The sequence below is a fragment of the Carlito syrichta genome, unplaced genomic scaffold (genome assembly GCF_000164805.1).
Source record: "Carlito syrichta isolate Samal-C Ts95f unplaced genomic scaffold, Tarsius_syrichta-2.0.1 Scaffold311810, whole genome shotgun sequence".
Classification (NCBI taxonomy): domain Eukaryota; kingdom Metazoa; phylum Chordata; class Mammalia; order Primates; family Tarsiidae; genus Carlito; species Carlito syrichta.
Window position 1 is genome coordinate 546,327 of NW_007255906.1, and position 16,647 is coordinate 562,973.

Consider the following 16,647-nt stretch of genomic DNA (forward strand, 5'->3'; position numbering starts at 1 on the left):
AAGGAGATTGGAGTGGAAGCCCCAGCAGACAAAAAAATGTGCCAATAAAATATTAGAAGGCTGACAGATGACGGCCTGGTGCAAATGAATTGCTTTTTCCATTCAGCTAAGAGCAGAGGAATGGGTATATCAAGAAAGCCCACCTACCAGTACTATAAATGCCAGGAAGGTTCAGGAATTGAGGACCCTAAAGCCTCCGAAGGAGGTGAAAAAGCAAGGACAAAAAGGAGGAGAACTAGTGAAAACCTATGTAGATCAGCACTGGATCCAAGGTCCTTCCCAACTCTGGGGAGACTGGCACCTTCTTCTCCCTAGGCGCTTCTGAAGAATACTAAGAACCAGCAAAACCAAGAAAAACTTCACAAACTCCTCCTCCACCTCCTCAGCATGAAATGGAAACTGCTGAGCCCAGAGCCAATCAAGCAAACACACATGCCCCAAAAGCAGAAGGGAAGTTCCCTTCTGGGAGTGTTCACAGCATCTACACCAAAGCACAGCAGCCCCCTTGCCTTCCAGCAAGTAGGCATCTGGGAGTTCATGGGAATGTGTGTGTTGCCTCTAGCACCCAAAAGATGAGCAAATCATAGCTCCTGACTTCAGAAAGTTCAGAAGCAGAAAGAGATGAGAATGACTCAAGATCCCAATCCAGAGAGATCTATGCTTCAGTTATCTACACAGATGTTAGCAGAACACAAAGGAGGTGCCTAGAGAAGAGGGTGGCAATGGAATGAGAAATGGTGGGGTAGGCTGGCAGCTTGTGAGTTTGTTTTTGCCAATCAGAAAAAGTGTGCACAGTACCTGGATGGCAAAAACTTCATCAGAAGCTCCTGGAAGTCTACTTTCTCTTCTTTTTTGCACTTGGTGTTTCGCACGCGGGCAGACCGCCGCTTTGCTGTCTCTCCATTCTCTTCTGAAATCTTCTTCCGCTTTACTCCTTTCTTGGATTTATCTCCTCCAGAAATATCACCTTCACAAAGAGTACAAATTAAAATATTACAAGATGGCAAGGGTGAAAAAAATGCACCACACAGACACATCAATCCCCCTATTTTATAACTCTACCAACATTACACTCTTTGACATTCAAGAAATTTTTCTTCTTAATAACAAAAAGTTCTGAGCTAAATTAATTTTAAATCCCTTAGCTCTCACACCTTTCTTAAATTCTAGCTAGATTTCAAAACTACTTTCCACAGCTATAAAGCAGCAGGGTTTTAGAACATCCCTATCCTCCCACCCCACCCACTGGTTGGCTGAACTCCCATGGTCTCAGTTAACCATATTACGGATGGACGCAGTGAGTGGCACTGATCCTACACAGGACCCTCTGAGCAACAGAATGGTGTGAATTTTATAGACAGTAGCTATATGTCTATAAAATATGTCATGTATGATTAAGAAAAGAGTTAGAAACAACCATGTACTTGTTCATTCAGAAGCTTCTTTAACTAACAGATATTCTTTCTTCAGTGACAGAAATCAAGGAAAGACTTGAGAGCTTTGTCAAAAATGCTTTACAATTTCAATGAAAATAAAAATCAATAAAACAGTATAAAAATAGTCTACCACATATGGTGATGACTTTACTGACTTTATTTTCTAAGGTCAAAGAACTCAGAATGCACATGGCCAGCAAGAGAGCAGGACCAGCAGAGGAGACCTGCCAGCTCCCACACAGCAAGCGGTAAGAGCCAGTACTTAGCAGCTGAGCATCAAATGGCCCCAGGGGGACTGTCACAGGGCAAGGAGGCACATACCAGAGTCCCCTCCTCCTCCCTACAGGGCTTCAATGCTGACATGGTCCTGATGAGCAGGAGCCCTGTGAACAGGCTCAGGGGCTCCTCTAAAGGCGAGGAGGTACTCTCACTTTCACTTGGACCATGAGGATCAACATGACCCTACTTTCTGGAGATCCCAGGGTTCCCCAATACTCTCATTCCTGCTGGGCTCAACAAATGGGGTCTCCCAGCAGCTGACCCCAGGGGGCCTGCTCACCCACAGAAGCACCTGTTTCCAACAGGCTGGGGCTGTGCAGTGGGAAGCTGGTTGTAGACACAGAGGCGTAGGAGAGCACGGGCTCGGCCACAGCCACAGCTGGATTGGTGCTGACAGTGCTTTGGTGGGTAACGCTGACTGGTGTCACCACCATAGAGGACACAAGAGGCTGGCTGGGATCCTGGTAGTCAGACAAGTCGATCCTCTTGCCGAGGCTGGGCCGTGGGGGCTCACAGGTGGTGAGGTGGTTGTACATGGCCAGCAAGCTCTCTCCAAGGCATTTCCAGCTGCAGGGAGAGGACCACCGACCTGGTCAGCATCTGTCACAGGGGCACTATGAGAACAGGGTCAAATGGCCTACAGAGCGGCAGCAGAGCTGCTCCTGTAGCTGCCACCTCTGGGGGTTGGGGAAGGTGGTCAAGGATCTGTCATTGTCATAACTGACAAAAAAACTTGAGTCTGACACAGCTGAACTAAATGTGAAGCAGCTTGAGCGGATGCAGAAGCCTGGCACCCACCCACTCCTCACTACGGCAGAAGGCCCAGAAGCATCTTGGCCTAAGACACTTTCAGACTCAACTAGGCAAGTATGAAAACCAGGATCACTTCAAAAACTCCTTCCCCTGAAGGATAAATCTATAAAACACCTGTGGAATTTCCCTGCTGCCAATAATCTGGGTTTTTTTTGGGGGGGAGGGGTGGGGGGGGAATGTCAACAAGGATGTGGTCAAAAAGGGCTTAATTAACAAGCCCTTGGGCAGGGTCTGCTGGGAGCAGCATCTCAAGGCCCAGTGGATGGCAACATAAGACTACTGTGTTTTGTTTTGTTGTAGTATGGTGTGGCGTGTTATGCTGTGTGCTATTATTGTTTTGAATTTCATGTTCTGGGCTGTGTACTATGTTGTATATCATCTATTATACAGTGTGGCATAGCATGATATATCATCCCTTAATGGCTTCCCATGCCTCAGGATCAAGACCAATGCTCAGCCTGGCCCCACGGTGCTGCACAGCCTCATCCCACACCACCCCCTACACTTCTACCATATAGGCTTTCTTTCAGTTCCTCAAACAAAATCATACTCCTGTATCCCACAGGACCTTTAGGTAGGCAGCCCTCACTCCCCACCCATGGCCCAGGCCCAGCCCTCTGACTGGCCAATGCCTATGCCTCCAGTAGACTCTAGCTCTAGTACTTAAGCCTTTCCCAATCCCCGGAGCAGTATGGATCCTGTTCAGAGCCCCCCAGCACTGAGCTTCTCTTTTAGCAGAGTCTACCAACTTGAGCCCTGCGCTTCTTCCTCTGGGTGGCTGACCCATCCCTGGGATTGCCTCCAGCAAGAAACCAGGCCATGCCACACTGCATCCCCAGCACAGAGCACATCGCTAGGCACAGAGCTGGCATCCAGGAAGTGTTGAGACAGGAATAAAAAGTGCTTCAAAATCTATAATCTGAACAATGGAGCCTCCCAGGACATTTTCCTGCCTTCGGTTAGTACTAAATTTAGACGGGGAAGAATTTGCTCACCAGCTAGGTAGTGTCAAAGGCCTTAAATACAACATTTAACTCACTCGTGCCTTGCTCTTACTCATGCCTACTAGGCACTGAAGAGACTGGGGGACAGTAAACTATGCCCTGTAGTCTGTTTAGTACAGCCCACAAGCTAAGAATGGTTTTCACATTTTTATTTATTTATTTGAGTCAGAGTCACACTCTGTCACCTAGCCTGGAGTGCGGTGGCACACTCATGGCCACCGCAGCCTTGACCCACTGGGCTCAGGTGATCCTTCCACCTCAGCCTTCCAAGTAGCTGGAATCACAGGTGTGTACCATCACACCCAGCTAATTTTTGATTTATTGTAGAGATGAGGTCTCGCCAAGATGCCCAGGCTGGTCTCGAACCCCTGGGTTCAGGTAATCCTCTTGCCTCATCCTCCCAAAGTGCTGGGATTACAGGTATGAACCACTGCACCTGGCCAGTTTTCACATTTTTAAAGGGTGTTAGGGAAAAAAAAAAAGAATAGGCCAGGCTCGGTTGCTCAGCCTGTAATTCCGGCACTTTGGGAGGCCGAGGTGAGTAGATTGCCTGAGCCTGCATGTTTGAGACCAGTCTGGGCAACTTGGCGATACCTCATCTCTACAATAAATAAAAAATTAAGCCAGTGTGCTAACATGCACCTGTAGTTCTAGCTACTTGGAAGGCTGAGGTGGAAGGATCACTGGAGCCCAGCAGGTTGACGCTGGGGTGACCATGAGTGTGCCACTGCACTCCAGCCTGGGCAACAGAGTGAGATGACAACTCAAAAAAAAAAAATTTATATATATAATGTATATATCTCCCATAAATACTTTATTATTTACTATCTGACTCTTTACATGAAAAGCGTACCCTATGGGACAGATGGCAGTTACTTTAAAAGCCCCATGTCCTCTGCTCCCAGAGAGAGAATCTTGTTTTAAAATCCCAGCCCCAAATTTAACTACCAAGCCTAACACCCTCCTGCTTCCATTTGGCCATCCCCCAGTGCATCTAGGATGGCTACAAAGCCAGTTCCCAGCCCTCTCTCCTCCAGTCACATCACCATAATCCCTTCTGATGTCCTCAGGTCTTTTCTTCCTTCACTGTAACAGGGCTCTCCAGGTCCCTTCCAAAACACTGACAGGATGGAGACTCTAACCCAGCTGATAAAATGAGAGGAAGGGTATCAGATGAGAGTCTCAGAGAAGCCTGAAGAGAAGCCTTATCTTCTGTCCATCTCAGTGCTTGGGTATGAAGGTATTCCTGGGGAATTCACGTGGAGAACTCACAACTGCCAGAACCAGCCCTTCTTGAATGGGTGCTATGTGCTATCTCTGTGCTAGCCCCTTCTAGTCCATTATCATAGTGACCCTATGAGAGAAATGTTGTTCTGCACTTTAGAAAGTGGCCTCAGTTCCCAGGGTCACCCAATTAACAACATTAGGAATGCCTAGGTCAGTGTGATGTAGGGCAGGAGCTCTAGACCACTGTGTGACAATGCCCTCAGAGTAAGCAGCGGGTGGGGAAGTGGAAATGGAACACTGCCGCCAAGGCATGCTAAGTTTAAAGATTCAGTGTCAGAATTTTAAATATATAAATGGAGAATGCCAGAGCTCACTAAAGGGCTAAGCTGTCCCAACTCCAGGACCACCAACACCAGTTTGCTCTTCCTGGAGGCAGAAGGCCTCACACATCACAGGGCTCAAGGGCTGTGCAAAGGCTCTGCTGAGGCCCATTTTGCAGGGCTCCTCCTGTGAGAAAAAGCACCTTTCTCCCTTGGAGAGAAAGCATGGTCTCAAGAGCCAGTTCCCTGGTGCTGACCCTGTGCTCCCCATTTAACTGCTCTGAGCTCTGGTTTCCTCCCTTTCTTAGCACATGTTAGTGTTCTTTTCCCTTCTAGGTACGGTAGGCTGAGAGGGGCCTTACAGGAAAGTGGCAGGTGGCTGGGGTCAATACGGTGACAGCAAAAAGGGACTCAGGGAGAGAGAGCTGATCTGCTTCTTAGTAGTTAACAATAAGTATACACCTCTAGCCCTCTGGCCATGCACCCAGCCCCATCCACATCACCAGCCCAGGATCAGGTCTTGGGTCTCTCTCATCTGTACAGGGCCGTGTCCCACATCTGGGCTTACCAGCTGACCCAGTATTACCAGAGATACCCAATGACCTACGTGAAGAAGGGAATGGGCTGCACCAGTTTCAAGTCTGGTTCCTTCTCCCGCACGATCAGCGCTTGCCTCTTCTTCCGCAGCCCCATGGCCTCGTCTATGATGGCCTGTGTCTCAGCTGCACTCACTGACACATCATGAACTGACATGTCACTAAAGGCATATAAGACAGGAAGAAATCACAGTATTACAAATTAGAGCCAAGGCTGAAGTTTTATAGACAGGGATGTGTTTAAATTAATACCCTTTCATATGTATTGATTCTTCCCACAAATAAAATAAGCACTCAAGTTTGGCCTGGGTAGGGCAGTAATTAGCATTTTTAATACCCACATAGAACTAGAAATGACTACTGTCCTTTGTTCCTTTGGCAATTCAAATTGGGCAGAGAAAATGTTTTCATATATATGAACAGTGTCATAGAAACATCTGAAAAGCCACAAAAAAATAAAATCTTTCTCTCAATTATTATTAGACAATGGAAATAGAACTTAACCATCCCATACTGTCCATCCCAACAAAAAGTCATCAGATAAGCAAAGCTCACCAGTCTTTGGTGACACCAAAATGCAGAAAGTGCAGGGTTTTGAAACCTCAGGTGCTTTCCCACAGACACACCACTGCCTAAGGTGACCCAGTAACACCTGCCCTCCTGCATAGACTGTCCTGATGCCTCCCAGCACCTCAGTCACTCACTTATAAACTTCTGTTTTATGTGTTTACCATTTATCTCCCTCAAGAAGGTTAGTTCCCTTAGGACAGACATTCCCTCAGTTCCTATCTCCTCAACAAGGCAGAAGAGGCAGACACTGAAATAAATAAGTACCCTACAGGTGAGTTCCAGGGACCAAGGAATACCAGAGGGCAGGGGGAGTTGGCTGGGCCAGAGGGCCAGAGGGAGGAGTAGCTAGAGCTCAGAAAGTGGCTGAAAGGTAATCTGGGAGTCAGAGCATGAAGGAAGTACAATGGTAGGACAGCTGGAGAAGTGAGAAGACAGCATGCCAGGTTAGGACACAGCAGGAATCAGGATGAGGATACAGGACAGTGCACAGTGGGACTAGGCTAAGAATCTGCCAGGAACTTAGGGTAGTTTTAACAAAGGAGCCTGGGAGGGAAAAGCAGGAGGTGAGGGGGTAGAAGTAGAGGTCAGGCTTCAAAGGATCTCTTGGGTGATACAACTGAGTGTGGGCTTGCTCTGGAGGCAAGGTAGGGATGCCACACAGAGGCATGTTTCAGACAAAACCCTGGAAAGAGGAAAGGTAGGAGGCAAGGAGGCAAGCTAGGCCACAGGTTGCCCAAGCATGCAGAAGAGAGCTAGGACACTGAGCTCTGGCAGGGCAGTAGGAAAGGAGAGCAGCAGCCTGAGAGGCCAACCAGAAATTAGGCAATGCAGAGTAAGTAACAGGCAGTCCAAGGTCAATTCATTAGATGAGGAACTGCAGCAGGGCATGAAGCCCCGAGCACAGAGAGTTCATCAGCTGGGAGGTCAGGACCTGAGAGAATAAGGTACACTCCTGACCTTCACCAGCTATGTGGTTTGAAGTGCAGGTATAGCACGGGAAGGGGCAGGGCATACCACTTGAGGAACATTCGGAGAGAGTCCTTCCGGAGACAAGGCTGCTCCTCAAAGATCTTCTCCTTGAGAACTAGCCCTTTGCTGTACCGGCAGTCCTTCTCCAAAGCTTTGCAGATGAAGTACAGACATGCTGGCAGAAAAAGAAATGGTTTATGACTTCTGAGACTGCACTCAGAAGCTCTGACATTGCCAGTTAACACAAGGAAAATGTTCCCACTCCTGAATCAAGAAAATGCCTAGTAAATGATAAAGAGACCATTTTAACCAATTTAATCAGGAAGATTTCTGAAAATAATAACCAGAATAGATGGGGGCACTGCAAGGTGAACAGACCAAATGCTACCGGCAGAGGGTAGACAGCACAACCTTTCTGGAGGACCACAGGCATTATACACAGACCCTGTACCCAGTGACCCCACTTCTAGGAATTGCTGCTAAAAAAAAGCTTCAGGCTCTCAGTGATTAGCTACTGGCTAACTAAAAAACAGCCTTCAAGAAAGCTGGAAACCACTCTGTCCACTGTGGGGGCCTGGTAAGTAAACCGTGGCTGATCCACACAAGGTGCTCCCAGCAGCCGCTGCACAGATGGTAGAGGAGTATGCCACTGATCAGGAAGAAGGCCATGATACGACACTAAGCAGAAGTAGGGAAAAAATAGGTCATATGACTCCATTTGTATACATAAAACTGACTTTTTAAATTTTTGCTTACCTGAATTTTCCAATTTTATTTTCTTTTAAAAAAATCTTTCTTAAAGTCATTGCCTACAATTTAAGACATGTCCATCATTCATGTGAATGTAATAATGAGCCTCCTCAAGTCATTAATCTGGAAAGACTGTGCCAATTCCAGGTCCTCTGGGAATGTAGACAGTAACAGATAAACTAATGCATGGAGAAAAATGGCATGGCATGGATTCAGAAAGCAGAACTACAGTATAAATTATAAATGCCTTTAACACTTATAAATGGGAACAATCCAGGTCTCACCAGTGAACACACAGGAGAAACGGCACAATCCACAGAGCACCAGCTCCACTCTGCCCAGACACTGGGATCACTATCATGCCCTGCTCAGCTTCTCTGTATGGTATAGAAGAATGGCAAGTTACTACTATCGAGAATAACCAAAGGCTGGGAGCGGTGGCTCAGGTCTGTAATTCCCCCACTGTGGGAGGCCAAGGTGGGAAGATCCCTTGCCTAAGCAACATAGGAAAATGTCATCTCTACCAAAAATAAGAAAAATTAGCCAGATAAGGTGGCATACACCTGCAGTTTCAGCTACTTGGAAGGCTGAGGTAGGAGGACTGCGTGAGCCCAGGAGTTCAGGGTTGCAGTGAGCTGTGATTGTGTCACTGCACTCAAGTCTGGGTGAAAGAGCGAGACCCTGTCTCTTAAAAATAGAATAACCAGAAAAAGAAACACCTAGGGGAGAGGAGCAACATGGGGAGGAAAGCCATAGCAGAAGAAGAGATCTGGGCATGGAATCGTCAGGAAAGAGGAAGGAAGTGATGTGCTCCTAGTATGCTTAAAGGGACAGAACTCAGCCTGGTTACAATGCTCAGCAGGGATCACACACCCCAAAGCACACAAAGGCTGTGCAGCCTGCAAGCAGGGCGAGGTGTGCACAGTTCCAGCATGTTCCAGCAAGCTGCAGACAGAACTGTTTTTGTTTTGTTTTGTTTTGTTTTTGAGTTGGAGTCTCACTCTGTCACCCAGACTGGAGTGCAGTGGCCGCTCCCAGTCACCGCAGCCTCAACCTGCTGGGCTCTGGCGATCCTTCCGCCTCAGTCTTCCAAGTGGCTGGAACTACAGGTGCGTGCTACCATGCCCGGCTAATTTTTGACTTAGTGTAGAGATGAGGTCTCGCCAAGTTGCAAAACTGTTGAGTTGATGGTCCCCAGATGCTGCCTCAGACACACAAGGGAAATGGTTTCTCTGGGACTACAGCAGGACCTGAAGGGTGGCCATCAGTGACTCCCAAGAGAAAACCCAGGAAGCACACTAAGCACTTGGATGATATCAGTTCTCAGTAGGCATATTAACTGCCATAAGCTAAGCTTACTAGTTACACTCCACAAACACACCTGCAGAAGGAAGGACCGGGAAACCTCAAGAGAATAAGAGGTGGTCAGCAGGCCTTAGCCCAACAGCATCTCTGTCTACTCACCTCAAACACATAAAATGCCACTGAGAGCCAATCTAACATGCTGCTTTTACTTTTTGGTTTAAACGAAGATAAAATCTAACAGGGCTCACAAGGAATATATGTATAAATTCAGACCCTTTTAGTCATTTTATGTGTCAATTTGAATGGGCCATGGGGTATCTAGATTTTGGCCAAACATTATTTTGGGATTTTTGTGAGGAAATCTTTGGATGAGATTAACATTTAACTCAGTAGACTGAGTAAAGCAGATTGCTCTCCCTAACATGGGTGAGCCTCATGCAATCAGTTGAAGGCCTGACTAGAACAAAAGGGGCTAATGTTCCCCCCAAGAAAGACAGAATATGCGCCTTCCTATCTTTGAACTGGGACGTTGGTTTTTTCCTACTTTCTCACTGGACCCAAAATGTCACCTCTTCCTGAGCCTGTCAGCCTTCAGACCAGAGCTACACTATTAGTTCTCCCAGTTCCAGGTCTCTGAACTCGAACTCGAACCATACCAGTGCTCTTCTGGGTTTGTGGCTTGATGACTCACCCTGTCCATCTTGGAACTTGTCAGCCTCCAAGAGTAAATGAGCAGATTCCTTACAATGAATCTCTTTTTACATATGTATATATATCCTAGTAGTTCTATTTCTCTGGCGAACCCTAATATAAACATTATTTTCCCCACAAGGACTTGAGTTTACCAAGCACAACTTCTACCTTGAGAGAAGTATACAAAGAACAAAGCAGTTGGCTGGGGAAGGAAGGCTGAACTCCAAAGACAGTACCCCAACTGTAGGAGGAACATCCAAGAAGAGACCCAGAGCCTCTGGAAGAAGAAACTGCTGCCCCACAGAACTGTTATATTCTGCTGGAGGGAATGAAGACAGAGACAACCAACAGAACAATTACATATGATGGGGGACCCAAAAAACCCCAGAATTTATTTATAAAAAATTGTGTACTTATTCTTACATGTTTAAACTTCATTACCTTCAGAGTACTCTCCATTTGATACACCTATCGAGACACTTTTTCCACTGCTTAAACATTTTTGAACTTGTCAGTGTTGATGCCTTTTAGTGCTTCTGCCGTTTTGTTTTACCTCTTCTACCTTTGCAAAATGTTACCCTTTACGGACTTGTTTCACCAAGTAAACAACAACAAAAATTGCTTGGAGTGATCAGGTGAATAGGGAGGGTGGGGCACATGGGTCATGTAGTTTCTGGTCAAAGACTCCTGAATGCTGAGCTCGGTGTGGGCAGGTTGTTCATGTAAATCGCCCATCATAAAATAGACAAGCATGTTGAAAGAATTCCCCCACCTCAAATTCACTGAAGCCAAATGCAGCCTCTCACAACAATGCTAGCTGGTACGCTGATGCCAATGGGTTCCTAGAACACTTACCTATTGGGAAAAGCCTGTACTACAAGGGGCCTGCCCTCCAAAAAATAATTCTACTTTTGGGTATCCCTTTGTATGTTCACTGAAGGATATATACAGGAATGTTCAGAACAACATTATGCCTAAGAGGCCAAATCCTGAAAATAACCCAAACTGTCCATGCACAGAATGGTTAAATTGTGTAGATAAAATAATAGACTACATAGCAATAAAAAAATACCTAACAATTGCTGTAACATAGACAGGTGTACTCCCAGACAGGATGACAAGTGGAGGAAGCCACGCTGAGAAGAGCACACGCCTTCTGACTCTACCTAAAGGAAGTTCAACAACAAGCAAGGTTCATCTCTAGTGACAAAAGTAATGACAGCTGCCTTAGGGGCGTAGTAATGAGTGAAAGGAACCCAAAGTAGCCTGCCTTCTGGAGATTGCAAATGTTCCATATCTTGATGTGTTTTCACACATGAACATTTACAGGTTTCAGATTTATGCGCTTTGTGTGTACATTTTGCCTCAAGTAAAAAGATTTGTAAAATGACTGTAAACTGGAGGTAGGAAGGGTAAGCAGGCCTCATCCTTCTCAACATACTCTATTCTGTTCCTATTTGTCTGTCTGTTTGTTTATTGATTTGGAGTCTCATTCTGTTTCCGCCTCAGTCATCCAAGTAGCTGTAACCACAGGCTGGCTAATTTTTTGATTTATTGTAGGTTGATCTTGAACTCCTGGACTCAGGCAATTCTCTCACCTCCGCCTCCTAAAGTGTTGGGATTGTAGGTGTGCCACTGTACTCCAGTCTGGGCAACAGAGTGAGACTCCAACTCAAAAAAAAAAAAAAAAAAGTTGACACTAGGATGAGTAAAGATTCTTGAGGCTATTTACGATGTCACCCAATCTACTGTATTTTTCTATGGCAACCCAAATACACTAAGACATAGAAGATGAGACGACGCAGGAATGAAACGAAATAGGCAAAGGGAAACACATTCAGAGAACATGTGTCTTATTACTACAAAGCATCTGATAAATCAAGAAAGATAAGCAGAATAAAGCAGGGATATAAAAACATTTTCGTTCCTTCTCTCCTCTGGCCCTCAAAACACTGGCACATGGGAGAAAGCATTAAAGCCTGACTCACTTGTATAATCGCTGAGTGTGTACAGGACAGTGATGAGGTTGTCCAAGCAGGGCCAGTGGTCAGGATTACAACGCAGCCCTTCCTCAAAAGCATGGCGAGCCAGGGGAATCCGGATGAGCCTCAGGGCCACATGCCCAATTTTATACCAAAGGTTGACATCCGTGGAGTCCAGCATCACTGCCTAGAATCAGCACAAGCAGAGGGGCACGCACACATACTCAATCAGATCCCTCGCTGAGCAGGCACCATGGAAACAAATGGGGCACAGCTCTAGCCTGGCCAAGCCACTCAAACTACCCAGGGAAAAGGCGAAAGTGACATAACTATCTTATAACTGACTAGCAAGACCAGCTTATCTTTCCTAGAGTCACACGCTTCCAAGAGCTAGAGTAATAACACATAACAAATTACATGGGCAAATTTAACTCAGAACATTTTCTTGATATATTTTGTCAATTTGAATATTTGCATTCCTTAAATACTTAAAAGGTAAAAGAAATGAAAAGAGTAGAAGAAAAAGAAAATATAGGAGTCCTGTGGGATTCAAGAAAGACTATGTGCTGTGAAGACAGATCTCAGTTCACATTCCTGCTCCAACTCTGATTAGCAGAATGGTGATCTTGAGCCTCCATTTCCTCATCACTAAGGTGAGGCTATAGACCCCTTCCTTGAAAGATAGTGTGAGGATTAAAGTGTGCATGGGAAGCAACAGCACTGTGTCTGGCGCATTAGAGATACCCACAGAGGCAGTGATGGTCACAGGAGATGACAGTAATTATCTCCTACTAATGACTTTTAGCGTATCAATGCTAGGTTTCAGGCTCTGTTCTTCATACTATCAACTATACCAGTTCATTCCATTTTCACAGCTATTCTTTTTCAATTACTCCCACTATATTGGTGTAGACCTGGAAGGCACCGAGAGATTAAATAACTCACTCAAGGCCACATGTGCAATGAGTAACACAGGGAGAATTCACACAGGCCTCTGCATCCAAGTGTGTCCCTCCCCACAGCCCCTGCTCTCTAGGTCTGGTCAATACTCACTGTTATCAGCCACAATTAGGTCCTTGGGCACTAGAGCTTGGTGATGTACCACTAGAAACTCTTATTTTTGGCTAACAAGTCCCCAACCTCATCCCCTCTACCAAGAACTTTCAAAACACTGAGGGAGCTAAACACTGCCAAAAATGTACCTCTAAGTAGAACTCCATGGCTGTCTCTAGATCCTCCCGCTGGGCTGCCAGTTGGGCCAGGTTCTTATATGTGGAATATTTCAGGATCAGCCCAGGGTGTTTCAACCCCTCTTTCTCATCACCATATGAAACTGCCTGTGAACAAAACAAACAGAAACAGAAGTAACACCTAGGCCCTAAAACCTCAGCAAGCAGTTAGCAGGCTACCTGGCTTCTGGACTGACCCCTGCTGCAGGACCTTTGAGTTAGTCCAATGCTGTCCCCTTTTGGAAAACAGAGGTACCGTGACAGGTGTTCTTAGAAGACCTCTCCTGCTCCAAATACACAAAGAAGGCAAGAGCACTATTAGGTAGTTTGCAGGTGGTCTGGGCATCAACAGAGACAGAGGAAAACCTCCCCACCAATACCACCACGCCTGAGGGATCAAGCCTGGAGGGTAACATTTATAGCACCTGGGCTAGCTGGTGGCTCCAGGTATGAAGATGGGAGACAGGTGTAAGTAGCTCCCTGGGAGCAGCAGGAAGGCCTGGAGCTTCATCCCGGCTTAGGAGTCAGAAAGCTGAGTTCACAACTCTGTAACTCATCACATGACCACAGACATGTTAATTTAACTAATAAGTTAGTATCTGATCTTTATAAGGACATAATTCCTACCCCCAATATTAAAAGTTTAAGTGAGCTGAAAGGGCATAAGAATTGCAAATGTGCTTAATATGAAAAGTTATTTCACAGCTTTTATGACAATTCTTAGGAAACCTTATATCTTCTAAGAAACTACTGATTAGAAAACTACTGCTCTCACCACAGGACAAAGAACAAAACATTTTCTAACAGAAAAAAACTCACTGAGACAAAGTAGCTCTTTCCTGGGACATGTGGCTTAAACACTACTGTTCATGCTCAGAAGAGGCAAGTCCCACGCTCAGAGGGCATCCCTTGAGTAATCCAAGAGTCTGTCTACTCTGGAGCTCTTAAGGAATTCCACCAAGAAGACTGAAAAGCTCAAATCAAGCCCCCTTCACTTATCTCCTACTGTTGTCTGGTTTATACTACAAAAAGGTCCCCAAGAACCAGCTGACCAGGGCTGGACCCCAGGTACTTTTGTCCTTCCAGGTACAGAACTCTTCAAAAAATAGTGTAAACAAATTTATAGAGGCTACAAGAGTCTATTTCAGACTAAACAGCAAAATGTGCACACAGAACAGTGGATGCTCTTAACTAACCATTTAACTAACCGCCCACATTCAGCACCCTCCCTGAAAGGCTTGCCCCAATGAGTCCCCCAGACTGGCTGGACACTTCTTAGGAGTCAGCAGTGCTCTAGGACCTGTTTACATCAACTGTCTGTGAAATGGTAATTATGTAATTTAGTTTAATACTAAGTACACCAATGCAATATGAATGTAAAAAAATGTTTTCTGTATATTTTCTGTACTTTTCAATTGCTTACATGTTTTACTCTTATAACCAAAGGGGCTACTAAAACAACCTTTTAAAGCTGAAAGGGATATACGGTATAGAGAAAGATGCACATATCACCAACACCTCACTAAGCTTTAGTTTCCACACCTGTAAAGTATGTGCTAGGCAGAGTGGTTGTGAAGATTAAGTACTAACACTAGCTGGCCCTTCCTGAGCATTTACTATGCACCAGGAACCATCCTACATGCTTCACTGAATTAATTTGGCCCTTGTAACTATTCAAAAAGGCTGAGACTCTACAGGTGAGGTGACAGGGACAGAGAGGTGACATAACATTTCCAAGGTTACCCAGGCAAGAACTGGGAGAGCAGGGGGAAGGCCAAGGTCGTCCAGCCTGGAGCCCCTGTGCTGACCCCTATGGCACATCACTGGCCACCCAGTGCCTCACCTCTCGCAGCAGGCGTGCCTCCAGGAGTTCATGGTAGGCTTTTGCAGACTCCTCAAACTGATCGTGTTTCTGCAGATCCAGGGCCTTGTGGTACAAGGCAAAAGCCTCTGCCTCCTGCAAACCAATACAGGAGATGTTTTCATGCAGCACAAAGGTTTGACGTTTTTTAAGCCAAAAATGTGTGTAAGGCAGACTGTAATTGAGAGGACAGAATCAAAATGGAGTTATTATATAAAAGGGCAGAATCAAAAGGGAGTTACTACAGTTATCCTAAATAAACCAAACAGAAACCTGGCTCAATTTCTCCAGGTACAACTGTGGCTCAACTTTCCCATGTGCTTGATTAATTACATTCCAACCACGGATCGCAAATCTTAACAAGAATAACCAATAAAGTTTTAAGAACATATAGAACCCAAGAACAACACCACACCCCCAGCTAAGTTTCGTTGTACCTTAGGTTCCATTGGTGAAAGAAAAGCTAATATTTGTGTTTTAAGAATTTCTTTTAAAGACCGTGGCCCAGTCTCCCTGTCTACATGAATTTCCCAAAACTCAGGAGTTCTGAAATGGTATTCACCATAGCAAGGACAACCCCCACACCTTCCCATTCCACTAGAATGCTCTTTGCAAAACAATCAACTCCCATTCCCAACTTCCTGGAAAAAAATCTTATAAGTCCAGGCCTCAAGCATTCAGGTGCCGACACTTTTCTTCAGAGGATTTCCTGAGTCCAGGAGTTCAAGACCAGCCTGGGCAACTTGGTGAGCCCTCATCTCTACAATTAAAAAAAAAATAGCCAGGCATGGTGGTGCGCATCTGTTGTTCCAGCTACTTGGAAGGCTGAGGCGGAAGGATCACCTGAGCCCAGCAGGTTAAGGCTGGGGTAGCCAAGATTGTACCACTGCACTCCAGCTCAAGCAACAGAGTGAGACTCCAACTCAAAAAAAAATGAAAAGAAATACCTGTATTTGTTCTTTGTCCCTGGTTTCTGACATATGCTTCTAAAATCCTTGGAAATTTGAGTGATGGGGTGACAGAAGCATCTTTCATTATTCATATCAAGCCCCTTTCAACCAGACTTGAGTTATGCTAACGAGGTAATAGGTGGCTAGGGTTCCCTAGATAGCAGGTTGGGGGCTGGATGCCAGATGAACAAACCACGTGATCAGACAGTTGGAACCATGTGATTAGACAGCTGGGACATCTCACAACCTCCTAGGAGGAAAAAGGGGCTGGAGATTGAGTTGATCACCCATTTAATCAGTCATGCCTATGTAATGGAACTGCCATAAAATTAAGAAAGCTTAAAAGGGCATGGAAGCTCTGTGCATCCCCCACCATAACTTGCCATAAACATGTCTTCCATTTGGCTATTCCTAAGATGTATCCTTTGCAATAAACTGATAAGTGTAAGTAAAGTGTTTTCCTGAGTTCTGTAAGCCACTCTAGCAAATTATTGAACCTAAAAGGGATGGAGGGTGAGATCCCAACTTTGAAGCACAGGTGGACAGAAGTGTAGGTATTCTAGCACTCAGTACATGCAACTGGCCTCTGAAATGAGAGTAGTCTGGTGGGACTGAGCTGTTAAATATAACACACTAGGGAACCTCAAAGCACCATCTACCACT

The 16,647-nt window shown here is 45.6% G+C and overlaps 1 protein-coding gene across 1 annotated transcript in view; it reads right to left on the reverse strand.

Moving 5' to 3' along the window:
- Positions 1 to 15,130, reverse strand: part of CABIN1 (calcineurin binding protein 1) — a gene marked incomplete at its 5' end in the record, with an annotated part of 138,899 nt that extends 123,769 nt beyond the window's left edge. Inside the window, 7 exon segments of the mRNA XM_021718084.1 lie at positions 799 to 967; positions 1,996 to 2,282; positions 5,687 to 5,836; positions 7,260 to 7,389; positions 11,951 to 12,131; positions 13,147 to 13,281; positions 15,017 to 15,130. Of these exon segments, the coding sequence (XP_021573759.1) occupies positions 799 to 967; positions 1,996 to 2,282; positions 5,687 to 5,836; positions 7,260 to 7,389; positions 11,951 to 12,131; positions 13,147 to 13,281; positions 15,017 to 15,130 (1,166 nt within the window).
- Between the last annotated feature and the right edge of the window lie 1,517 nt (positions 15,131 to 16,647).